The sequence below is a fragment of the Setaria viridis genome, chromosome 5 (genome assembly GCF_005286985.2).
Source record: "Setaria viridis chromosome 5, Setaria_viridis_v4.0, whole genome shotgun sequence".
Classification (NCBI taxonomy): Eukaryota; Viridiplantae; Streptophyta; class Magnoliopsida; order Poales; family Poaceae; genus Setaria; species Setaria viridis.
In genome coordinates this window covers 43,481,837-43,506,768 of record NC_048267.2, presented here as the reverse complement: position 1 = coordinate 43,506,768, position 24,932 = coordinate 43,481,837, and the positions used below count along the sequence as shown (strand labels likewise).

The following is a 24,932-nucleotide window of genomic DNA, read 5'->3' as shown; positions in this document are numbered from 1 at the left end:
AATACTTAAAGGCCCAGTCCAATAACCCGCAAGTTTCCTAGTAATCGGCCCACCTAACATTCCTAGTAATCCATTTTCGCGTCGTTTACAATTTTTTATAAATTATAATGCCTCGTTTACAATTTGAAATGGAAATCGCATTTGTACTCGTGTGCAACTGTGCATCCGAGGGAGTTATTGCTGGTTAGACGCCCCGGCAGGCTCTCGTGCTGTCGTGCATGTAGATGTAGCCAGCAGCAACATGTTCTACCTGTGGTCACGCTTTGCCTACTTGGCTACTTGCGTAAGACTTGCGGATCAGCGATCTTGGGTCGTTGGTTCCACCTTATTAAACTTTAGCAACTAAAGTTTAGTTTCAAATTTGCCAAACACCTTTGCTGAACCTTGCTAAATTTTGGTAGCTAAACTTTAGTCCATTAGCAACTTGTTGCAAAACCTTGCTAAAAGTTAGGGTGGACACCCTTTGCCCCCATTAATGCGTGTCTGGATACCCTCTCTCTCGTTAAGGGCAAACGGATCTTTCTCCACCTCATTAAATGTTGTTTAATCCATGGATCCAAACAACCATGACTAAAGTTTAGTAACTTTTAGCTAATAACTTTAGCAAAGTTATCAAACATGATCCCGGTGGAGCTCACGCACGTTTTCCGCGATGGGCACGTACCAAATCCATGATTCAACGGCAGCGGCGGACACAGGATAGATACGCGCGCGATCCAATGGGCTCCGTGTCGAAACCCCCGCACATGCGGCTGCCGAGTGCCGACCTTGCCGCGCTTGCAGGCAGCGCTGAACCCGCCGTTCCGATAAGCCGCGCGGCGTGGCGGCTGGGCCGACTGGCGAGACCGCGACGTGCCGGGCGCGGCGCGAGGAATCCCATTTTGTTATTAACGGAAGTAACTTGATCGGGGGGGGGGGGGGGGGGGGGGGGGGGGGGGGGGGGTGTCGCGTACGTGCGCGTCACCGTCCGCGCCGATTCGCTGGGTGCCCCGGCACATGCGCCGCGGATCGGCACGGCACGAGGCGGGGGGGCCGGCGGCGCGGGGCTGGGGGACGTCAGCATTCAATCCGCTCCTCCCTTTCCGGCACGAGTGCAGGAGGGGATTGGGTCGAGGCGCCGGGATGGATTGGATAATCACGAGTTAGATTTCGCGTCCCTGTCTCTGGCCCGGGACCTGATCGGACACGGCCTCAGGGGCGTAGTTCACGGTATCTGGTAGTAGCTGCTTGCTTTGGTTCGACGATGATCAGTTGATCACTTGGTCAGTCGATGAGGTAAAGCTCCACTGTCGTTGCCTTGTTACTGCCGGGTCTCACTGAGCGCAGTGTGACGCGAGTTGTGTGTGTGAAAACTGCTAGCTCGGGATACGGTAGGAACAGCAGCGCCTCGAAACTCCTGAACTTTCTGTACCCAACGTCATCAGAGTCTGCAGACCACGCGATCTCGTTCAGGTATACGGTTGACACTTGACAACTTGCTAAAAAAAAAGGCAAGGCTTTTGCTCAAACTTTGCACCTGAGTGCAAGCTGGCGATTATATGTCTGGTAACCGTATGCCTGTTGCTTCTTGAAGGGCAGATGCACAGTACATGCCTAGTGAAAGTGAAACTGTCCCCTAGTGGTTAATACCATGCTTCAACTTCAATTCGTCCTGTTATCTTAGCCAGCCTAATACACACATGTTTATCAGGTTGATTACGCCCTAAACTCCCGAACCGAACCCAACATAATGCAAAAACCTGATGAACCAAACACAAACCTAGGCCTTGTTTAGTTGGCCAATTTTGGAGATGCAAAATTCCTGTTCCAGCATTGTAGCACACTGTAGCGTTTCGTTTGTATTTGTGAATTATTGTCCAAATATTGACTAATTAGGCTCAAAAGATTCGTCTCGCAAAGTACAACAAAACTGTGCAATTGGTTTTTAATTTCATCTACATTTAGTACTCCATGCATGTACCGCAAGTTTGATGTGATGGGGAATCTTCTTTTTGCATAGTGTCAAAGTTGGAAGTTGGGGTAAAAACATGGCCCTAATAGGCGTAGCGTATCAACGACTTGAAACCGATGGAGACTTTTCCCTCCGTGCGATCACCTGTCCCATCACATAATTGTGCTTTTGCAGTGCTGATCCTCAAAGTGCAGACTTTTTCTCCATGCAAAAATCCCACAGTACAGACCATGTCATTTTTTTCTCCGGAGTCCGGATAATACGCCAACCATTTCCATGATTCTGCGATGATTCTGTGAGTAGTGGTTAACGGTGGGTAGGGCAGCTTGCTCAAAGCAGGTTTCTGTCCAACCTTTGCAGTTCAGCGCGAGCTGGCAGATTTCTACATGTTTCGTAGCTGTAGGGCGTGCTTGGTTCCCCGCCGCAGTGCCCCGCGCCATAGCTCGCCCCGCCACAACACAGTCAATAGCAAAAGGAGCCCGTGGCTGTGGCGCGCCGCACCGTGACGTGGCAGCCCGTGGCTGGGAACCAAGCACGCCGGTAAACCTGCTGCCGCTTGGTTTTATCAAATGCAGCTTGAAACAGCAGGTCTGAAAACCGAGCAGCAGCGCAAATTGCTCTAGCATGTCCGGAGTTCAGTACATGCCGAGCTGATGGAGAAAATGGGGGCATGTACGTGATTCTGAAAAGAATGCAAGGATTTACAGGAGCATCATGTGAAATTATGAACTGTATTGCTGTTCCCAACAGTAGAATATGTACACAGAGTAAGAAGCAAAGAATTAGCACGGACAGTGGCAGTGGGATAAACCCGTTCACAGTAATTTACATGATGTGTTTATCGTTTTACAGTATATCCTATGGCTTGATTCGATTGGCCGAATTCAAGCCCTCAAACTCAGCAGGCTCTGAACATTGCAGTTAGACCGAGCTGAAATCTTTGCTCGGTCGCTCACGAAACAAACCGAAAGAAAGAAGAAAACAAAAAGAAAGCTGGCAAGAAACTGATCAGGGAACGGTCTCTCTACTACACTTGGATGAAGGAGTGGCAGGGCACCCCCATGAGCTGCGCCAAGGTGGTTGACCTGAGCTTCCTCTCCTTCACGGCCGGGTCTTCCAGGAGCAGCACCTTGTCCTTGTCCTGGACGCCCACCATGTGCAGGTGCTCGCAGTCGTCCCTCTCCTTGCCCCTGTACAGCAGCCTCTGCTCCCTGGGCCACAGCCCGGTCACCAGCGACAGCATCACCTTCAGGTCGCCTGCATCGGAGAGCAAACCGCAGCTTAATTAGCAACAAGCTCAATCCATGCTTTCCGTTCAGTTTCAATTTGATCGCACAAGAGAAGAGACTAAAGGAAAAACTGAGATGAGAGGCAATGCAGGGCGGGCGCGTGATCGGTGGGCGTACCGAAGGTCGCGGTGGCGTCGATGGAGACGTCGTGCCACTGCCAGCCGGTGGAGACCCTGACGAGGATGTACTCCACGGCCGCGGCGTCCTCCTCGGGCGTCCGCCGCTTCTGCACCAGCATCCCGCCGGGCCGCACCTCCCACTCGATCTTCTCGTGCTCGGCGACCATGGCGCAGATGTCCGCGCCGCCGCTGCTGCCGGCCGTGCTCCTGGACCGGCTCCTGAACAGCCTCCTGGGGCTCGGAATCTTCACCATCTCCGCTGCTCTCTAGCTGCTGCTGCTCCGCTCCGTGCTCCGTGCCTCTGTCTCTGTCTGGGTCGATCGCTGGCTGGTTGCTGCCGGCGGGGTGCCGGGGACTGGGAGCAGGGCCGGGGATTTTAAAGAGGGGGGCGCGGGGCGATGAGGACAAACCGGGAGGAGGTTAAAGTCGCGACAGGGCCGAGACGTCCACCGTGCGGGCGGAAATGATTGGCGATTAATTAGCGGGGTGTTTGTTTAACAACTCCGAGACCTCCTCCTCGCTAATTGATTAAAACGGATTAGCTAGGGGAGGTGGCCGTGACGGGGACGACGACACCTGTAGCCGAGGCGGCGAGAGCGCTGAAAGGGCTTGGAAGCTGGTGGATTTTCTGAGACTTTTTTCGCGCTGTGGAGAGGGGAGGACCGGGCGGGGCACGGCAGCGCGGCGGTTGGAGGCGGCAGCACATGGGGAGGTGGCGAACACGGTTTTGCCTGCATGGATGGCGGGGCCGCCGGAATCAATCGCATCGCCCCCGGCAGTTGGCTGCTTACGGCTCACTGTTTATGTGGAACACTGCAGCCATTCGTCTAGCGTTCTACTGTAGTGTGGTATTGTTTTTCCTAGCGGCAGTTAGAGTACTGTTCATTCCACATTGCAATGTGGGCTTACTGTTTGATAGGCCTGAATAAAATAGTATATTCCTGTTTATAGTTAAAAATGGAATCATTTATCAAAAAAGTTTTAAATGGATAAAACATCTTCTAGGTTTTTGCGGTGTGAAATCTAGAAGAAGAAGACATCTATATTGCCACCACGCAATGGAGGGTCAAGTGTAGGAGAGAGGGCCTTAGTATTTGAAGAGGAGGAGGTGCGTGGCGAGGCAGAGTGCCATCAGCCGCGGGTGATGGAGGACGGCGGTTGGGTGGCATTGTTGGAAGAAGCAAAAGTTACCGTAAAAGAGCTAGGTTTGGACATGTTATAAGAAAGAGGACGAGTGCACTCGCTGTTGGGAACGGAGGATGCAGGTGGACGGGGTGAGCATCGGTAAAAAAAACACGGTGGAAGAGGTGACACAAGATTGAAGATGAACGAAACTCTACTAGTCGGAAGGAAAAGCGAGGATGGTCGAGAGATCTCATCGTTCGTGCTATGTCGTCCGGGCACCTAGTGTCCCCTGATGGAAAAAAGTGGTCCATCCAGCACATGAAGGTGGATGATCAGCAACGGACCCTTGGTATAATTGATCTCCACGGATTGGATCAGATGTGAAAGCATATAACTACTGAACACCACGGACGACCGAAAATACGTCCAGGACCATGCGTTCGTACGTACAACATCGGCATGTGCGCGTGCTGTCAACAAGGGGAGACCGTTCACGTCAGCTTGTCAGCACTGCCCCCTGGCCCCAAAAAAAACTTTGTGTGTTTCAGGCTTCTAGCCGGAATGAAATGCACCTGGCTAGTAAGCCTAGAATAATACGACGACGACTAGATACAATCCGGATTCGGGCGCCGCGTCAGCGGGAGAAACGAGAAAACAATCGGGGGTCGCGACGCCACCTCCCTCCACCGGCGCGGCGCCCGCCGGCGGCGACGATGATTGCCGCGTCGGACAGCACATGGCGCCGGGCCTCCCGGCGCCGTATTCTAAGCCTGTCGCTCGGCGCCCCTGGCACAGGCGAACAGTAGTTAATGGATCAGCGAGCCTGCGATCCGCGCTCGCACGATGCGTGATCAGATTCCGGCGCTGAGGAGCCGCCACGTTGGTCGACGACGCCGATTCGGGTTGTCTTTTCTTTAAGCCCGGGCAGCAGGCTCTCCTCCCTGCAACCGATCGGCCGATCAGATTCCCGCGGCCATGTCGGGTGCGGCGTGCGGACAAGGGAGGGAGGGAGGGAGCCAGCTGCCGATGGAGCTCTGGGCCTCTGGTAGTCTGGTTGCCGTGCGCGCGCGCGCCCGGTGTGTTGGCGTTGCGATGGTTCGGTTCGGTCGGTGCCGACGGGTGCTTCACGGAAGGGGCGCTCGCTTTGGACCGTCGAGTAGGTTGCGGGTAGTTCACAGTTGGCGACGAAGCCTTTGCTGGGGTTGGTTGGGGTTTGTACTTTGCAGCGTCCCGCCATCAACCTGGCTCGTGTAACGCGCAATGTATCGCTGTCCGAGGGTTCACGTTGACGCTAAGGACAACCTGAAAAGTGCATATTCCACTCGGCTTGCTGTTCGTTTCCTGACGATCGACCTCCACGGCTACATGGACGCTAGCTAGGAAGCTAAGCTGTATGACTGAACCGTGAAGGAACCTCATTACGGTATCCTGGAATAAGAATGGCAGAATGTTCTCCTTCTCCCCGCGTTGATGGATTAGATTAAGGCAGTAATCTACTGTACTGACGGTGCGTTGCATATTCGATGCCATCAAGCATCATTGCAACATCCATGGGTGTAGCTACCAGATTGTCTTCGCAACAGAAAAAAAGACTATGCACACGCATGCACCAGCTGGGAAATGCATATACGCTACCTAAAACAAGGTGATCAGAGAGAATCGAAGCACAATTGGGCGTACTGCTGAGTCACAAGTCACAACAAAAAACATTGCATGCCGCTGAGAAACTGAGAAGCAGCCAAGCAGGAACGTTCGTCGTACTGCTCCAGCACGGATAAGCTGCGTTTTGATTTTCTGATGGCCGTTAGTAACCACTAACCACCAGCCCCGCAGCCCGATTGGTTTACATTTCACATCGCTGCCAAGTGGGCCTAGCACCCCGAAGCAGTTGGGCTCCAGCCTGCCAAGTGAGCACATTACTACCTGGGCCTAATCCAATCTGGCCCAGTTGAAACGGAGACCCAGTTGGGCTCCAGCACTGCTGCTGCTGCTTGTGTGTGTGTGTGTGATCGGGCCATCGGGGCCCCGGTGTGTGATCCGGCCTAACTCGCAGCAGAGCTCTCGTTCTCCTTGCTCCCATTCATGCTTGGCAAGAGTCAAGGACGAGTCCAGTGACCTGAACCCGCATCCGGAGCTCTCAGAGAACGCCCAGCCACCGGAGTCCGGACGGAGACGATGCCGGAGACCCACCCGCCGCCGCCGAGGCCGGTGATGCTCGCCGACCTCAACTTCGAGCCGGCGGAGAGCGATGGCGAGGACCGCCCGCCGACCCCCAGACCCAACCCCGCCGCCGCCGCCGTAGCCGTGCCCGTTGCCTCGGCCCCGGCGGTCGCCGCCGACTCCTCCACGAGGTAAGGTTACCAAGCTACTATGTCGATCTCTGCGCGCGGGATTTTCTGCTACCCGTGCACTTGACCAGTTGCGCGCACTGCGATAACCTGGAATTGGGCGTTAGTAGTCCTCGCGGTCGCGGGGTTATGCTTGTGGAGGAGCCGTAACCCTAGCACCTGATGGGGTTAATTTTTCTCTTTCGTGGAAGGGAAATTCATGTAACAACTGAAAATTTTGGGGGTCAATTGTTATGAATTCAACAATATGGTATCCACATGGGTCTGGAATTTCGTGCATATGTTCATCTAAATCTTATTTTAGCCTTGCTTATTTGAACGGTAGATAACATGTAGGGTTCTGTTTGTACAAGGAGGTTTAGTATCTAAATTGTTTTACATCTACGGATTCACAAGCCAGCAGTTCTCTTCTCGGTTGAGTTCTTAGACAATGACATTCGATGATCGTACTTGCAGAAGTGGCAACGAAGAGGGTGGTTTGGCAAAGAATGTGACTGCAACGAAGGACTCTGATACTGTTGAATGTGAAGGTGACATGATCGTCGACATCTAATGCATTGGAAGGATAATTGATTACTTGTGAATTGATTACTTACAGTTCTTCATGAACAGATGCTGATCAACATTGCCAAGGGGTTTCCGCTCCGCGTGAGGAGAAAGTTAGCAACCTGAAAGCTGTGAGTTCCATATGAACCGTGATGTTGTGTCGTCTTGATTTGTGGTATTGGTATGGTCAACATAAATGTGGTTAAGAGCTTAACCTTCCTTTTTGCAGGCTTTGGTTCATGTGGCCCGGAAAATGCCTAAGAATGCCCATGCACATTTTATGTTGGGTTTGATGTATCAAAGGCTTGGTCAGGCACAGAAGGTAAATCTTCTCTTCAAAAATTGAAGTTGTTTAGGATTTGCATAAAGCTCAAGCAGATGCAGAAACCTTTCAGGCTATAGCATCATATGAAAAATCGACTGAGATATTGTTACAAGATGAAGAAGAAGTGCGGAGGCCTGATTTACTCTCATCAGTGAGGATACACCATGCACAGGTTCATCAGCTTAATCAACAAAATTTATCTTGTCTCTAGTTCTGCTTTCTTTTATGCAGTTGCCAACTCTTCCTTTTGGGTGCCCATCTAATAAAGCAGTTCTACTCCCTCTTGACTTGGTCTGTACCTCATGCAGTGCATTTTGCAAGCAAGCATGGGTGATAGTTTTGATGAAGAGCTTGAAACTGGTGAGGTAGATGAGATCCTTGTTAAGTTGAAGAGTTCAGTAGAGTCAGATCACAGGCAAGCAGCTGTTTGGAATATACTAGGCTTAGTTCTTCTTCGGGGTGGTCAAATACAGGTACGCTGCGCTGAACCTGTTTCATTTCCCTACATTGATCATGCAGCAGTGTCTGCTACTGCATAGACCATGCCATTCAAGAACTAGTTGCTGATGTTTTGCACCCTGTCCAGAGTGCTATCTCAGTTCTATCTTCTCTTGCGGCTGTTGCTCCAGACTACTTGGACTCCCTTGCGAATCTTGGTGTTGCATATGTTCAAAGGTTTGAAATACCATTTCATTTGTCATTTCCTTCCTCCAGACTGTAATGTTTATCATCTTCTAGTGGGGATCTGGAGCTGTCTGCAAAGTGCTTTCAAGAGCTTCTTCTAAAAGATCAAAACCACCCAGCTGCTCTGGTGAACTATGCAGCTCTTCTTCTCTGTAAATATGGATCTTTGTCTGCAGGTACCCGAACACTTACTGCCGTACTCTTCTATGCTTGTCATTTCCTGCCATATCATAAATACATGGTTTTCCCTATGTTGCTCTATCCAAAATGATGACACCAGGCAGTTAGATAACGTATGCTTTATGGTTGGACACACTATATCAATCGAATTGTTGTTTTTTCCCATTAAAAACAACTAAACAAGTCAAGAAAGCTGTTTTCCCTCCAAAAATGAAGTTTAAAAATCACAGGTATTTCATGAGTAGTAGTTGCTTTTGACTTCTGTCTCATGCACTGTTCCATTTGAGGGGCAGGGGGTAATGTCAGTGCAGGTCCTTACCTTCATCAGAAAGAAGCCTTAGCTGTTGCAAAAGACTGCTTACTTGCAGCAGTGAAGGCTGATCCTAAAGCTGCATCAGTTTGGGTTAATCTTGCAAATGCATATTATATGGCTGGTGAGCATAGGAATTCAAAGAAGTGCTTGGAGCAGGTAACAACTGTTGTTATATTTCAATTTCCTTTTATTGACATTATTGCCAAGACATGTATTGCAAATTATCTGTTACAAAATTTGATAATATTGATTTGGTTTGTCAACTGCTGGAGAAATTTCTCTGATGAGAACACAATAAGTGCTTGCCTAGCACCCAATTTTTTTTGCATTCACGGGCAGTAACTGACTATATGTAGCACTGCTCAAATGCTCATTACATTCCTTTTGTTCTGATAAATGTGCCCAACAACTTTGCATTCACCGTAAGGCAGGTGATGAAGGCCTAGACATATTGGGAGAAATAAATATCTGAATCTTTTTTTTATTTAATTTTGCATACACTATGCTTCGCAGGCAGCAAAATTGGAACCCAATCATATGCCTGCTCGGTATGCTATTGCAGTTCACCGTATCAGAGATGCTGTCAGGTCACAGTGTACTGACGATCAACTTCTCTGGGCTGCAAATGAAATGGCAACAGTTCTGAAAGAAGGTGACCCTTCAGCAGTTGATGCCCCAATCGCATGGGCTGGCTTGGCAATGGCTCACAGGGCACAACATGAAATTGCAGCCGCCTATGATACCGAACACAACAATCTTAACGACGCAGAAGAACGGGCTCTTTATACTCTAAAACAGGTGATGTTTTGCAAACTACTGTCAACTGAGAACTGAGGTCATTTTATTCAGTGTGAAAATCTGAATTGGCAAGTGCAAAACTTGGGAAATAATGAAAAGCATTGTTATTTTGAAAACATATTACAGGCAATCCAAGAGGACCCGGATGATGCTGTTCAATGGCATCAACTTGGCTTGTACAATATTTGCATGACCCGGTTTAGCAGGTCTGTAAATTTTCTTAAAGCTGCTTTGGCCCGTTCCCCGGATTGCAGCTATGCTTGGTCCAATCTTGGTGAGTTATGTGCTCAGTTTAGTCCTTTTTTTTCTTAATTGAATAATTAGTCAAACTGAACAGTGTGATGCCAAGGTCCTTGATCTGACAAAACTTATGCATTATAATCCCAAGTTCTCAACTATTGCTGTAATGTAAATATTGTTCCTTTTTTGTTTGCTAGAAGAGTGATGTAATAGGTTTTTGCCAATGAGGATTGTCTAAAATGACCTTTTAATATACTGATCTTTGTTCAAGTACCAGCAATCTTCTAATTTAGCAATTCATCTAATTAGTTACAGAAATTCACCTAGCCTTTCATCCAAATAAAGAAACTACTACATGATCATACTCTTGTTTAGTTTTGTGTACTTGAATCCATTACTAATAAGTGCGCACTGTATGATCAGCATCCGAGAATAACTTCTTGTTTTCGCAGGTATTGCATTGCAGCTATCAGATGATCCGTCCTCTGAAACTGTATATAAGCGGGCACTGGTACTATCATCAACTCAGCAGCTACACGCAATCTTCTCTAACCTTGGAATTCTTTATCGGCAGCATAGGAACTATGAATTTGCAAGAAAGATGTTATCAAGGTCGTTGGACCTGTGTCCTGGATATGCACCGGCCAACAACAACCTGGGGCTTGTATTTGTCGCAGAGGGTCGTTGGGAGGATGCTAGAAGCTGTTTTGAGAAAGCTCTGCAATCTGATCCCCTGCTTGATGCGGCCAAATCAAACCTGTTGAAAGTCCTTGCGTTGTCTAAGAAACAGTAGAACCAGAGAAGACAAAAAATGATCTTCCACTGGAGCTTCAGGAGTTCATAAACATGGAAACGCAGTCATCAAATATCTGATCTGAAATGTCTCGGGGGCCAGCCAACACAGATATGATGCTTAGTGGCTCTGAATTGCTCACAGGGCTAGCCGGCTAGGGAGACAGCAGTTGGTCTGACCGAGGTGGGGCTCTTCGTCTGCCAATCAACAGGTGCATTGGGCCACAGGCTCAGCATCAGTCCAGGAAGGGCCCAGATTTTGAAGTTTGTGTCTTGTGTCTAGTAAAATTTCGCTGTAACAAGCATGTATGCGAACGATTTGCCACTGCCCGCTGTATATAACTCCGAGTAAGTTGAGCATGCATGCTAAATATCCATATTGTTCCGTACAGCAACTTTTGGCTCTGCTCGTGAAAGAAACTCAATGGGTGCAATTTTGGGATTGAATCGCCATGATGGCATGTTGTTTGGCGCGGGTCTCATCTTTTTTAGGTTTGTAAAACTAAGGTTGTAGGTTGGTGTAATAATTTAATTCTATAAAACTTATAGTAGTTCACAGATAGATGGTTTGGTGAAAATAGCTGCAGTTTAGTGAAATTAACTCGATAATATGAAAAGGGAATCCTAACCCCACACAAAAAGCCATACTTTCGCATCCATATTTGAAAAGTCCAATCCAAAACCACCGGTGCCTTTTGGCAAGTCTTCCAGCGGTGTGCAGTTTTTTTTTAAGTTAGCACTTAAGCACCAAGAGCAAAACTTAAATATTTAGGTTTATTTAAGCACATATTTGCATGCGAAGAATTAAATTTTACAGGCGCTAAATGATGCAGCAATATTCTCTGTTTGAGCAATCATGTTTAAACACCTTACTGTACATGCCCAAGCATTTCTAATTTTATGATTCGATTTTGTGATGAGTTTCACATTTGAAAAAAAAAGGTTTAGAAAAACTGTTCTGAGTTTCAAACAGCACATTCAATCCTGTACAAGATCCGGTAAGAATTTATATTTGAAAATTTATGCAAGGATTATTCACGGGTTGAACTTTGTACAACGGGGTTCTAAACTTGTATGAAAAACAGAAATTTGAGTTTTTTCCTTATTGAAGTTTAAACTTTCCAAAAGAAAAACCTGCAAGTCTTGAAAAGAATTAGACAGTGTTTTTTTTTGAAAGGTAATTAGACAGTGTTCAATAGTGGTTAACCGGATAATACTTCAACTTTACATCTAGCAAGCGGGCTATTGGACTCCGCGGGCAGCAACCGACTCATAAACCATCAACTGGGTCTGGGCGCCACCCGTTGAACGGCCGAGCTGCCGACGACGGCGAGTACCCGCCGGCGATTCCACCTCTCCAGCCACCTCATCCCCTCGCGCGCGCGAGGGGCAGCCTGCCGGCCGTGCTCTGCCGGCCTGCCAGATCGGCTCCTCCTCACCGCCCTCACCTTCCAGATCCTCCTAGGCCTCTCCAGATCCTCCTAGCGCGGGCGCGCGGGGCAGAGATCTCGCCGGAGAAATGGACAAGTCCAGCGCCCTCGAGTACATCAACCAGACGTTCCCCACTGGTAAGCTCTCCGCCGCTCGAATCGAATCGATGATTCCTAGCTCGCACGCTCGTGCTGCTGCTGCTGCGGCGGCGGCAATGCGCTCGTCTGAGCTGTGCTGTTGGTCGGGACTCCTAGCCTCCTAGGGTAACATTTTGCTTTGATTTTGTTGTGACCTGCAGAGGCGTCATTGTCGGGCGTCGAGCCTCTGATGCAGAAGATACAGAGCGAGATTCGCCGAGTGGACGCCAGCATCCTTGCCGCCGTCCGACAGCAGGTTCGACCTTGTGGTCTTACATATAGTCATGCAGTGCTGCTGTTTAAAATGTTGACACTATGTTCTGGAGTGGTTAAACTTGGTTGAGTAAACTTACGAATCTCATAATTTGATTAGTGCAATGTCGATGCAATTGTAATCGATTTCCTACGATGCAGTTGTAATCAATTTGCTTAGGATTTTGCTCTTAATAAAATCATAGTGCTAGAATCACAGGAATAATGCTTTGTGCATGCTGACTTTTGCTCGTGGTTATATTATACTATATTGGATAATTGAAAGCTCCTTTACTCCACAGAGCAACTCGGGAACCAAGGCCAAGGAAGAACTTGCGGCAGCAACAAATGCTGTTCAGGTCACCGTTTTGACTTTGTACGCTCTATTAAATTCTCCCTCTACGAAGCTGGATCAATTGATGAAGCAGCGTGCCTGGTCAGATAACTAGAGTGAACACTTAATTGCTTGCTTGGAGTTTAACTCTGTTTGCCACTAACAGGAATTAATGCACAAGATACATGAGATAAAAACAAAGGCTGAACAAAGTGAAACAATGGTTCAAGAAATATGTCGCGATATCAAAAAGTTGGATTGCGCCAAGAGGCATATAACAACTACAATAACCGCTCTTCACCGTCTTACTATGCTTGGTCAGTTTCCTTCCCTCCCTCCCTCTAGCAAAGGACATCAACCTCAGCTAAATCATGTTGCTCTGTGCTTATGTGCAGTTTCCGCTGTCGAGCAACTTCAGGTTATGGCGTCAAAACGGCAGTATAAAGAAGCAGCTGCACAGCTGGAGGTAATTAAGTTAGCTGGTACACCTGTAAACAAGCTAGAACTGATCTCAATGGCTGAAATATTTCACACTTACAGTGATTTTGCATGATTGGCATGCCTATGTTTATGATTATGTGCATGAGATTTCCAATAAGATTTCTAATTCTGTTTTCAGGCAGTAAACCAGTTATGCAGTCATTTTGAAGCATATAGAGATGTACCCAAGATAACAGAGCTGAGAGAGAAATTCAAGAACATCAAGAAAATCCTCAAATCTCATGTATTTTCAGATTTTTCAAGGTACATAGCAATTAAACTTTTTTTGTTGTTGTGAAAGGTGCCATACTAGTACCAATTAGTGGCAAAGCTAGTTTCTGGCTAATTCCTGAGCAGTAAACCAGGAAAAGGACGATGTAAGTCCATGTGTCAGCTCGAAACAGGTCACTTAGACTTGCGAAGTGGTAACCTTTGCATCTGTTTTACATTTTTCAAGTAGTATCACTCAGTACTCTGTAATTCGTCCAGAATAATTGAAATCAAATGTAATTTACAATAGCTTGCAAGGAATAGTTGTATTCCAAAATTGGTAGCATCAATCTATCACACAGGTAGGAATGATTGTACGACCATGCCGGCCTGATTTCAGGGCATAACCGGCGATCTTATGGTAACAGGTAGGGGCACCAGTTCCTTCTATATGGACCTTGTACACGGCTTGGCAGGCCTGTTTTTAGCATGTTTTGTTCCCGGTAAATTGTATGACATTCAAACAATTCATTGTTTTATTCAGTTGGCAGTTGTCCTGCTTTCTTTATGTCTTACTTCCTACGGTGAAATAGAGCAAGTAATTGATACCTTTTCAGCTTAGGAACTGGGAAGGAAACAGAAGATCCCATGCTGTTGCAGCAGCTATCTGATGCTTGCTTGGTGGTTGATGCATTGGAGCCATCTGTAAGGGAAGAACTAGTGAAGAACTTTTGCAGCAAGGAACTCACCTCATATAGGCAGATCTTTGAAGGAGCAGGTTAAAACCTTGCATATGCTACATATATCAGTCTGGTTTGTAATTTTGCTATAAATTTACTTACTCATTTAGTTCACTATTATTTTGATACTTCTTGCAAAAAATAGAACTTGCCAAGTTAGACAAGACTGAAAGGAGATATGCATGGATTAAACGCCGACTACGGTCAAATGAAGACACCTGGAAAATATTTCCACCTTCCTGGCATGTTGACTATCTGCTGTGTATTCAGTTCTGTAAGATTACAAGGTCTGATTTCACTCTGTCTAGTTTTGCAGTTAATGATCTTGCCCAAAATCAATATTAAATATAACTGAAACAGCATTTTCACTTGATTTTACTTCTTGTTTGCTGCATTATATCGGTCCTTGTGTTCAAACTGTTTTTCTCTCTTTAATCGGTTCTGTCTCAGCTGCAAATCTATGCTTATGATCAATCCTTATCTTCCATCTTACAAATCAATTTACTGGTGAAAATTCTTCTTACAGGACCCAGCTTGTTGGTATCCTTAATAATCTCAAAGAAAAGCCAGATGTTGCAACTTTGTTACTGGTAATTCCTCTCATGATTTCTCGGAATCATGGATTTCCCCCCGAATACGCAGGAGAGCATATCATTGCATTAAAGAAGAAAATCTTGGAATCATGGATAACAAATGGAGATGTCTATTTGCCATTTACCTTGCAATGCTGTGCGAATGATACCCTATTATGTGATCTCTATTATGTGTTATGTGTCTTTAGGTGATTTATAGCATCCTTATTTTGGTTCAAGGCCCTTATCAGTTCTTCCATTTCCTGCAAAGTAACAATTGACCAAGAAAACATACAAAATTTACGTGTTTCATAATGCTGTTGCATTACAAGTCATGAAGTGGTAGAGATATCTATGAAATGTTTGGTTGTTTGGGTGAGCATGTAAACTGATCCATTTGCCATATGGAACATTTGTAGTAAACCTTTTGAGATTCTTGCAATGCAGGCGTTCCAGAGAACCCTTGAATTTGAAGAAGAATTGGCAGAGAAATTCAGTGGTGGAACTGCAACTGCTAGAAATAAAGAATCAGCAAGTGATGATGAAGATGAGAGTGGGGAACACAATAAAATTGTTTCAGACATACGGAAGAAATACGAGAAGAAACTGGCAGCACCCAATGATGAAGTTGGACATGTATCTGCTGTTTAATCTTAACCTTTTCTTTGCCCCCCCCCCCCCCCCCCCCCCCCCCCCCCCCCCTGTATATATTTTCCAACTCTTCTAACATCACTTTACTGGCAGGACAAAGACAAGCAGAAAGATTTGTCAGTCCCTGGTGCTGGGGTTAGTATTCTATCAGCGATTGTGAAGTGCATAGTACTGTTTCCACAAGTTTTATACGATGATTCTCATACTTTGGCCCATTTTTCTTGCAGTTTAACTTCCATGGGATCATATCTTCTTGTTTTGAACCATATATGAATGTGTACATAGAACTCGAGGAGAAATCTTTAGTGGATCAATTAGAAAAACTTGTCCAGGTATGCACAACATGAATATACTTGGAACCATGGTATTGAGGTCTGTGTACCCTGAGCTCACCCTTCTATTCTGGCAGGAAGAAAGATGGGAAATAGAGGAAGGAAGTCAGACAAACATTCTATCAAGCAGTATGCAGGTAGATAATAAAATGCTTCACGAAATTATTTCTGGAAGGTTTGCCCCTGCTGGTTGATAGCAGTTTCCAGGCTTGGTCAAACCTTGCCAAAATCCCATTTTAGTATGTCCTGAGGGTTGGTCAAAAAGTGTCTAGTTCCTGCCACCTCTTCTTTTTTTTTACTCCTTCAGTTTGTATTGGAGAATTTATCAACCTTGTGTATGTTGAATGGTAGAAATAGCCAAGTTAGGTCTAGACTGGACTTCTTAATCTGTTATGCAATTTCACCTGTGCAGGTTTTCTTGGTGATTAGAAAAAGCTTAAAGAGGTGCAGTGCATTAACGAAGAACCAAACATTGTTCAACTTATTTCAGGTAGGCGGTCATTTTCAGTTTCAGTTGACACTTTTCATTTTTACTGTCTAGTTCCTTGTTTGCTCCATTCGTGCCACAATGGTTGCTTTTATTTTTTCCCCACAGGTATTGGCAACATATAGGAACACCTTACATTGAATACCAATATGGAATGAACACGAATTGAATGCGAATATGCTTACGAATGTCTCAGATCATGAAAAAACATACGTAAATTGTATAACAACATGAAAAATACATAAATGGTTCCTTGATGCATGCTGTTTATGCCGTGCCTTCTATTTTAATCTACGTACTGCTTATATGCTTCTTGAGCAGTTTGTCTATTGTGAAGTATTAATTTTAGTGAGCCCTGACTGATATTCTGATATTAAATCTCTTTGAACAGACCCAATCTGATAAATCCAATAATTTACTTTGCTGAGACTCTAGTTTATTTTGGGCATAATTATAGGTGATATCGTGATTCTATTGCCTAAACTAGTATGAAGGGCTATTAGTTTTAATATTTAGTATCACTTTTTACTATCTCTGCTACTGATCTTTATGCACTGTTGAATCAGTGAGAAGCTACAGGGCAATAATCATACCTAGAAGGAAAAATTCACCATGATCAAAACCTTGCACTAGCTATCATATGAAATGAAATTTGTTGTCCGTATGAATTGTCTTAAGAGTCTAAATTATGTTGTGGGGACACTGGCCTATCTAATACTAGATGAACTATTTGAGCACATATTGATTATGATTGTTGATGTTTAGATTTATGAGTATCAAAGCCAATGAAGTTTGACCTTCAACGTGCTAATCACTATTTTTTTACTCTTAGCTATTTTTATCAGAGCCAATAAAATTTCGTGTTTGAATGGGCTCATAACTGTTCCCGCATTGTATTTTTGCTAGGTATTTCAAAGAATACTCAAGGCCTATGCAGCTAAGTTATATGCCAGGTTACCAAAAGGTGGAACTGGTATTGTTGCAGCGGCCACTGGTACCGATGGGCAGATCAGGGTATGATAGTCACTAGTGAATTGCTACCCTTTCCCCTTGTTTTCCTCATGTATTAGCAGCAATTGATGTCCTGTTGCCATCACTGCAGACCTCGGACAGGGACGAGAGAATGATATGCTACATTGTCAATACTGCAGAATATTGTCACCAGACAGTAAGTCAACTTTTCCCTCAAGTATTATGGTAGCCTGGTGTAGAAAGAACATGATGAAATTATGGTATTATTAATAACGTTGCACATGCTAGACCAACAAAATATCCAGAAATTCATGTTCTTCACTGGATAATTGCGGACTAAAGGTTGCCATGCCTAAGATTAGGCGTGCCACTAAGCAAGAAACATCAATTAGTTCACAAGATCCCACTTTTGCCTTCAAAGTAGTGTCGGATTTAGTAGTCCGGCAGTCCACCAGGGGGTTACCCAAGTGGTAGATTTGTAGGCAGGGAGGATTGCGAGATCAAGAACTTGAAGGTAATCACGAGAACACGAAGGTTTAGACAGGTTCGGGTCTCCGGAGAGTAATACCCTACGTCCTATGTTTTGCTGGTTTGTATTGCTTTGCGCGGGTGCGAAGAATAGATCGGATCGGATGCCCTCGGGAGGCGCCCTTGGCCGCCTTATATAGGCTGACGACCTAGGGTTATAAGTCGGTTCGAATCTAATCTAGTCGGTTGTTACATGAAAAGCAACCTGAGTCGGATTACAACAAGTATCCCGCAAATATCCGAGCTGATTTGAATCACCCGGCTTCCTTGACTTGCGCTCCAAGTATCTTCACGTCGCGTCCTTAGCCCGCATGTTCTGGTTGGGCGGGCCCACTTGCTAGGGCCGGCCAGTATCCTAGTCGGTGGGGACCCACGGGGTACCCATATCCCTCAAATAGTAATATGAATTCAATAATATAAAATCACCCCTCGTATATTTTTCAAAACTCATGCATCCTGGCCTGTCCTCTATAATTAAGTACTCAGATTTATGTTACCAGTCCACAGTTTTCCATAAGCACCACTACCTAGTTCGTCAATGTAAGATCTTCTTAGTGCCATTCCATAGGAAGCTGGGGTTGGGAATGGATAGCACTGGAGATGGGCAGCACAATAGTTCGTGGCATCTAGTGCTCAAGTTCATTGGTTGCAGCATGTAGCTATTTTTCCTTGTACGTGACATGCATGCGTGCGTGACTGAGTTTCTCTCAAACTAGCTACTAACTGTTCCCATAAATTTTACAGTCTGGTGAGCTAGCTGAGAATGTTGCTAAGATGATTAGTGGCATCTAGTGCTCAAGTTCATTGTTTGCAGAATGTAGCTATTTTTCCTTGTATGTGACATGCATGCGTGCGTGACTGAGTTTCTCTCAAACTAGCTACTAACTTTTCCCATAAATTTTACAGTCTGGTGAGCTAGCTGAGAATGTTTCTAAGATGATTAACCCTCAGTTTGCTGACAAGGTGGACATGTCTGAAGTTCAGGTGACTGATCCTTATCTTTTGTTGTTTTTGTCCCTACCTTATGCCAATATGTTATCGATGTTAGTGTTAGAGAGCAGGCCTCAATGCTTCAATACTTGCAGGATGAGTTCTCGGCCGTGATCACAAAAGCATTAATGACTCTTGTTCATGGGCTTGAAACCAAATTTGATGCTGAAATGGTTGCAATGACTCGCGTTCCATGGGCTACCCTTGAAAGCGTTGGTGATCAATCAGAGTAGGATTTTTATGGATCCTTATATGCTTTTTTATGTTGCATCCTTCACTGATGTTCATTCTTGTGCTTTGAAGCTCAAACGGAATGCTGGTCGTAAGCTTTAGTCCGAATCCTTGATGTGAAATTTGGGAATATGGGAGTCTGTCATAGGTCATAACATGCAATGTGCAAACGTATTTTTGCAGCTGATATAGTTAGCCCCTGTTTGGTAGGGTTTCAAATTCTTGAATTTCTGTTTCTGAATCTGTTTCTCCTGCAAATGCTTCTCTGATGAATCAGAATCAGTTTGTGCAATTGTTTGGCTAGTATATTGGTTTGAGATTCTTGAAAGAGGGATTGTTGGACTGAATAGTTTTAGGTGAACTTTGGTTGGAGTTGTGGGGTTATAATCCATCGAAATGTCATTTATTATCATGTGAGACCCGGAAATGGTGTTGCAAATTAAACAGATCTTTGAAATTTTTTTAATGAGATCTTTGAGATTTCATGGCACTGTCATCATGCTTTTCTTTAAATTTGAAAGAAGTAATATCCTATTTCCTTTATAAGTATTCTTTGCCTTACAAAATTTTCAGGTCAGCTGAACAAATATGCTAAATTTTTCAAGTATATTAATATCTGCTAATAGCCTAATAGGATTCCCTCTTCCATGCCAGATATGTGAATGGTATCAGCTCTATTCTGTCCAGCAGTATTCCTGTGCTTGGTAGCTTGCTTTCACCTACCTACTTCCAGTATTTCCTGGACAAAGTAAGTCCATTTCATCTTTGTAATAGCTAAAACCTTGCAGGTCTTTCATCTTTGTTATAAACTACATATTGGCTCTATGCATGGCCTGTTATACCTCTTCGTTTGTTCTTATGCAGCTTGCAGCCTCTCTTGGTCCTCGGTTTTATCTCAACATATACAAGTGCAAGCATATATCAGAAACTGGTGCACAGCAGGTACATATTCATACAATATGAAGCTGTTTTAGTTTTATTCACTATTTACGACATTGCTCATTTCTTGGCATTTTTTCCCCAAGATGCTTTTGGACACTCAAGCGGTTAAGACTATTCTTCTAGATATCCCAGCTCTTGGAAAACAGGTAACCTTCTAATCAGCACAAAATCATCAACATAATACGTGGTATATGTGTTTCTACTATCTAGTGACGGGTTTATGAACCTGCCTAAATAGAGTAAATTCTTCTGTTTCAAGTATTATTGAATTTTTGGCATGAATTCTGGCACTGGATGTACTAGTGCTCAGCTAAAATGATCTGATTCTTATGTACATAACTCGCAAATGTAGTGGATTTGTAGTTTATAATGGATTAAAGTCATAACTCACGATGAGAAGATTGATTTCTTAGTTATGTTACGAATTTAAATGTGGCTTCTTTGCATTGTATGTAACAGAGTACTGGTGCAGCTAGCTACTCAAAGTTTGTCAGCCGAGAAATGAGTAAAGCTGAAGCACTACTTAAGGTAAATTGGGAACAATGACATCTTAGTGTTGGTTGTTTACATCACTATTGCGAAGAGGCACTTTGCTAAATGATTAGCGCCATGTAGCATCAAGCTGATGACATAACTTTATGCAGGTTATTTTGTCACCAGTTGATTCTGTTGCAAACACATACCGTGCTCTCCTTCCTGAAGGCACACCTCTTGAGTTTCAGCGGATACTTGACCTCAAGGTTTTATGCTTAAAAATCTGGCTTTTTTGGATGCCAACAACCATCCATCACTCGGGATAATCTGACACTTGATTGTTCCTGCTGTTGTTCGTGTTGTCACAGGGCCTGAAGAAAGCAGATCAACAAGCCATTCTGGAGGACTTCAACAAGCACGCCCCTGCCCCTGCCCCCACCATCAAACACCCTGCCGTGGCTCCGTCGGTCGCACCACCGGTTGCCACCACATCCATCCAGATGGCACCATCGGTGGCAACTCCAGCGGTTTCTATGACGCCAAGCATGGCCGCCTTGACGGGAGCTCTGGCGAACCGAGAGGACGTGCTCGCCCGGGCCGCGGCGCTTGGGCGGGGAGCAGCGACCACTGGGTTCAAGAGGTTCCTTGCATTGACGGAGGCGGCCAAAGATCGGAAGGACGGGCCGTTCCGCAAACTCTTCAACGCGTAAAATTTTGCTCGTGGTTGTGTTCATAGTTTGCGCCCCTCTTGCAGTGCACATAGGTATAGGAAATTCTTTCCACACTGTGTACAACTCTACTGTTAACCTTCAGTGTATACTGTATAAACAACCATTTTGACAAAAGTATCCCATTCTGCGGAGAACGAGTAGCGCAGTTGTATCAAAGAGATTTTGAGATAGCTTAAGCTATGAGATAAGTTTTTTGTGCATGAGAGCTCAAGATTCTAAACTCATGCGAACGTATAATCGTTTCCATTTCTTTTTTTTTCCTGCTATTTTTCTTTTTGTTTCATTTCTTCAATTTTCTCCTTTATCAACAGTCGCTCCCACCGCGCGCACACCCAGCTCAGAGCCTCAGACAGCATCTTGGGCTTGGGCTGTTATCCTGGACGCACCACAAGTCAGGTGGGCCACGTTACAGCTTCTTTACCACAGAGCGGTCTATTTTCTGCTCCTCTTTTTTTTTTTGGCTTGGCTGTTGACTGGAAACTCACAGGAATGCGTACCTCAAGTGGAATATTCACACGGATACAATTGGAACTCTATGGACAAAACATTGGCAAAAAATAAAGAGGGTGCCAATCCTAAACCTTGTTGCCTTGTTGGCCATTCAGTACGATGCCTGACACGCTTAGCATCTAAGAACAGCATTTGCACCCTACTAAAGAATATTCTCTACACAATCAATCATTGGGGACGTTCTCCCGCTTCACTACGCTCGTCAAGTCATCATCATCATCATTCTGACGCGAAACCTGCAAGCTGGATTCAAACAATAACGACCCATTCCAGACGGAGTATTTGCAAGAAGCATCAGTCCCACATCACACAAACTCACAGATCAGCTTGTCCCCCTTATCCCATTTCCCCCCAGCCCGTACATTCAGCGTAACGTGTCTCTCTGACCTGTTCTGCATGGCGCCCAGATCTTTTCCCCACGGATCTCCACCTACCAAGCAATCAAGGTCCTCCTTTGCTACCTGCGAAGCAATCAAAACCACCTGCTTCTGTCAGTGCCAATGGACATTGGTGGCGTTCTGCAACACCTGCAGGCAACGGTGCTTGGAGCCTTGGAAAGTTGCAAGATGAAGAAAGCAGAGTCATGGAAAGGATCTTGCAGGCCTTGGATGGATGCAGCCTTGCTAAAGCTTCTTTCGAACCCGGGTTCGGTGATTCTCTGCCGTAGCTGGCCATACGAGTTGGGTACAGAAATGAGAAAACGCGGCTTTTTTTGTCAGCAAAGCAAGGCTGACTTCCGATGGGGATGGGCGAACGGTGAGTGTGACCGGCGGTGAGGGTCCTGTGGTTGGTTTTCGGCAAGGCTGCCGGCTGCCGCCACTTGCGCGTGGTGCCAACGCAGGCCTCACATGCGCATGTGTGCTCGGAAAATGGGCGAGCTCCTTGCTTGTCCTCGGGTTCATGTTCATGAACCGGGGCAGACAGGATGGTTTACTGCTCCTCGGCGCCATGGGTCCATGCGGTCGCTCCAAATGCAGAACGTGACAGCGATACGGATCTGACCCCAGACAGTAGGCTCCCACGAGATCGAACAGCGCCTCTAGCAGTCTAGCAGAGTTCTCTTTTGCAACGGGCCGAATTGTTGAGAAGAGAAACGTGGAGTCTGTCAACCTAACCTCATTTTAAGCCTGGAGCTCTGGATCAATCAAAAAAGGATTCGGATCAAGCTGTAGAACGATTCCACCATGCTGGCGATCTGATCGCAGTTTTCGAGGGGTTTCAGTGATTCAGTCATGGCAGCGTAATTCAAGGCAGCGGCTGGCATGCAAGGTTGCCCCCTGCCATGTTGTTTTCTGGAGAGCAGAGTCCCCTCCCTACGACGATTACCTTAACCTGCTGCCGCCATTTTTCAATGGACACGGCGCACGTGCTGCGCTGCCCGTCCGTTTCTCCCCCTGTTAATCATTTGGTCCATAGACCTCTCCTCACTCACTCTGCTGTTCGCTACTCCGATCTGAGATTAGTTTATTGGCTTGCCTGGCTTTGCTGAAATCTTTATCCTTAAGAAGGAGTTGGACTCACTTGTCCTTTTCCCGGGAAAGTTTATTAGTCGTGTTTGGCTTTTGGGAGGATCAGCTAGTTTCTTCGGAAAGTTGATGTGCTATGCAGAGCTCATTTCTCCAGGTTTTGTGAGCGGTTTATTCAGACTTATGTCCACATTCTGCTCGAGATTTCAGGCTTCGGATTCGTCAACCACGGAAGAAAGAGAGCAAAATTTGACGAATCCGTGGGCAATACAACGCCGTAGCATTCGGATGGGACAAAGAAAAAACACCTGACAGACTCCACTGTCCATGTTGGAGAAGCCTCCATTTGGGCGATGTCCGATGCTCAGCGTTGGAGATTCCATTTCCATTGCTTGTGCTGCGTATATTTTGTCCGAAGCACTTCATCTCAGTCACGATGCTCGTCTAATCATTTCCATCTAAATTTTCTGTACATTTTGGAATGCGAAATGTCATTTCAGAATGGTTTAAACTTGGAGAAAAATCGTTTGGGGCCTGAATTCCTCCAAAGTGGCTTCCGGGATTTAGCTGTCATTCCAGGTGAGCTTAAGCGAGCGATATGATGAGCACGCGAGCGTTTCTTTCCGAGAGGAGGAGGAGGAGGAGGAGCTGGGTCCTGCTGGGGGCCGTAACAGGCGAATGCAGCGTCAGAACAGGCTGTAGTGACAATGAAATCAAGATTTAAACGGGGTTTGGCCGTTTCGGGAGGAAAGGGATGGGATTGGCTGGCCAACGCGAAATGTGGAACCGATGCGCATCCATGCACTGGCATCTCCCTGTCCCAGCCCAGAGTGTAGATTGTTTTCTTTGCTCAAGCCGCTGTTCCTGCTACACGCACACCGGAACCTACCCCTTTGTTGCAAAACTTGCTCAGAATCCTGATCGACGGCTTATCTGTTTGGTTTGTGATACCTTGATGCAATAATTGTTGCCAAATTGTGTATTGAGGATGTAAACTTATATGTTTCTCAGCCAACACAAACTGATATGTTTGCCATAACCAAACTACTCTTGGCAAAGTTAAATTTCTGTAGGCAATCTTGCTTCATCGATACCCGCTCTATCTTTATGCAAAAAGTCATACTTTATTCCACTATTGTGCTACTATACATATGTTCTTGCTTCTAACTTTTTCCGTGCTTGGTAGAGTTTTGGTATTTACTAATTTCATACTGAGCTGTGATGTTTATTTAACATCGTATCAAGATATTAGTTTTGCCGAGGCATCCATACATCTTCTATCGTTGCACAAAAATCATACTTTTTTCGCTACTGTTCTATGTCTAGATATGTTCTTAGTTTTGCTTTTGACTTTTTCCGAGCCTGGTTGAGCTTTCTTTGGTATCCATTTATTTTTATTGTGCTATTTTGTGTCCTGCACCAAACTAGTACCTCATGGAGACTAGAATATATGGTACCGGTTAACTATAAATTACAACAGCGACAAAAAAATAATCTATCATAATAATTTTTAGGATAAACTTAGATCCTGTTTGGTTCCAGCCTCCTAAAATTTTAGCTCCTAAAAAGTTTTAGTCCCACCTTAATCCATAGACTAAAGGGTGTTTGGTTCAAGTCAATAAAAGTGACTAAAGTCTATAAATGTTGTTGAACAAAGATACTTTTACCCTTCTTCCCTTACCCCTGCTACCCCTGCGCGCAAAAAAACACAGAAGCGGCGCTCTTCCTCGCCAGTGTCGGTTCCTTTACCAC

General features: G+C 45.5%; 3 protein-coding genes across 3 annotated transcripts; 2 read left to right on the top strand and 1 right to left on the bottom strand.

Moving 5' to 3' along the window:
* Nucleotides 1–2,733: 2,733 nt before the first annotated feature.
* Nucleotides 2,734–3,811, bottom strand: LOC117855143 (BAG family molecular chaperone regulator 2). The gene is made up of 2 exons (XM_034737427.2): nt 3,358–3,811; nt 2,734–3,208 (listed from the first exon to the last, which is right to left on the bottom strand). Exons 1-2 carry the CDS (start codon nt 3,611–3,613, stop codon nt 2,979–2,981), a joined length of 486 nt encoding a protein of 161 aa, XP_034593318.1. The 5' UTR covers nt 3,614–3,811; the 3' UTR covers nt 2,734–2,978.
* A 2,752-nt stretch (nt 3,812–6,563) lies between these two features.
* On the top strand, nt 6,564–11,157 carry LOC117855594 (uncharacterized). The gene is made up of 12 exons (XM_034737975.2): nt 6,564–6,835; nt 7,289–7,362; nt 7,445–7,509; nt 7,608–7,700; nt 7,774–7,875; nt 8,012–8,176; nt 8,290–8,378; nt 8,442–8,563; nt 8,861–9,036; nt 9,394–9,678; nt 9,805–9,952; nt 10,371–11,157. The coding sequence occupies exons 1-12, from the start codon at nt 6,660–6,662 to the stop codon at nt 10,709–10,711; spliced, it is 1,836 nt and encodes a 611-aa protein (XP_034593866.1). The 5' UTR covers nt 6,564–6,659; the 3' UTR covers nt 10,712–11,157.
* Nucleotides 11,158–11,962: 805 nt separating this feature from the next.
* LOC117855593 (vacuolar protein sorting-associated protein 53 A) lies at nt 11,963–21,404 on the top strand. The gene is made up of 24 exons (XM_034737974.2): nt 11,963–12,278; nt 12,440–12,534; nt 12,833–12,889; nt 13,031–13,181; nt 13,260–13,330; nt 13,484–13,608; nt 14,172–14,332; nt 14,440–14,581; nt 14,821–14,884; nt 15,314–15,502; nt 15,611–15,652; nt 15,745–15,849; nt 15,927–15,986; nt 16,262–16,339; nt 17,243–17,350; nt 17,439–17,504; nt 18,743–18,820; nt 18,922–19,055; nt 19,712–19,805; nt 19,922–19,999; nt 20,083–20,145; nt 20,459–20,527; nt 20,644–20,739; nt 20,842–21,404. Exons 1-24 carry the CDS (start codon nt 12,230–12,232, stop codon nt 21,181–21,183), a joined length of 2,517 nt encoding a protein of 838 aa, XP_034593865.1. The 5' UTR covers nt 11,963–12,229; the 3' UTR covers nt 21,184–21,404.
* Nucleotides 21,405–24,932: the final 3,528 nt, after the last annotated feature.

What these genes read in the sequence shown, in the direction of transcription:
- LOC117855143 (XM_034737427.2), bottom strand. Translation starts at nt 3,613, where the DNA reads ATGGTGAAGATTCCGAGCCCCAGGAGGCTGTTCAGGAGCCGGTCCAGG. An exon ending in CGACGCCACCGCGACCTTCG is followed by an intron (nt 3,209 to 3,357) that starts GTACGCCCACCG and finishes TCTCCGATGCAG; the next exon opens with GCGACCTGAAGGTGATGCTG.
- LOC117855594 (XM_034737975.2), top strand. Translation starts at nt 6,660, where the DNA reads ATGCCGGAGACCCACCCGCCGCCGCCGAGGCCGGTGATGCTCGCCGAC. An exon ending in AAGTTAGCAACCTGAAAGCT is followed by an intron (nt 7,510 to 7,607) that starts GTGAGTTCCATA and finishes TCCTTTTTGCAG; the next exon opens with GCTTTGGTTCATGTGGCCCG. An exon ending in ATATGGATCTTTGTCTGCAG is followed by an intron (nt 8,564 to 8,860) that starts GTACCCGAACAC and finishes TTTGAGGGGCAG; the next exon opens with GGGGTAATGTCAGTGCAGGT.
- LOC117855593 (XM_034737974.2), top strand. Translation starts at nt 12,230, where the DNA reads ATGGACAAGTCCAGCGCCCTCGAGTACATCAACCAGACGTTCCCCACT. An exon ending in TGTCAGTCCCTGGTGCTGGG is followed by an intron (nt 15,653 to 15,744) that starts GTTAGTATTCTA and finishes TTTTTCTTGCAG; the next exon opens with TTTAACTTCCATGGGATCAT. An exon ending in TCCCAGCTCTTGGAAAACAG is followed by an intron (nt 20,146 to 20,458) that starts GTAACCTTCTAA and finishes TGTATGTAACAG; the next exon opens with AGTACTGGTGCAGCTAGCTA.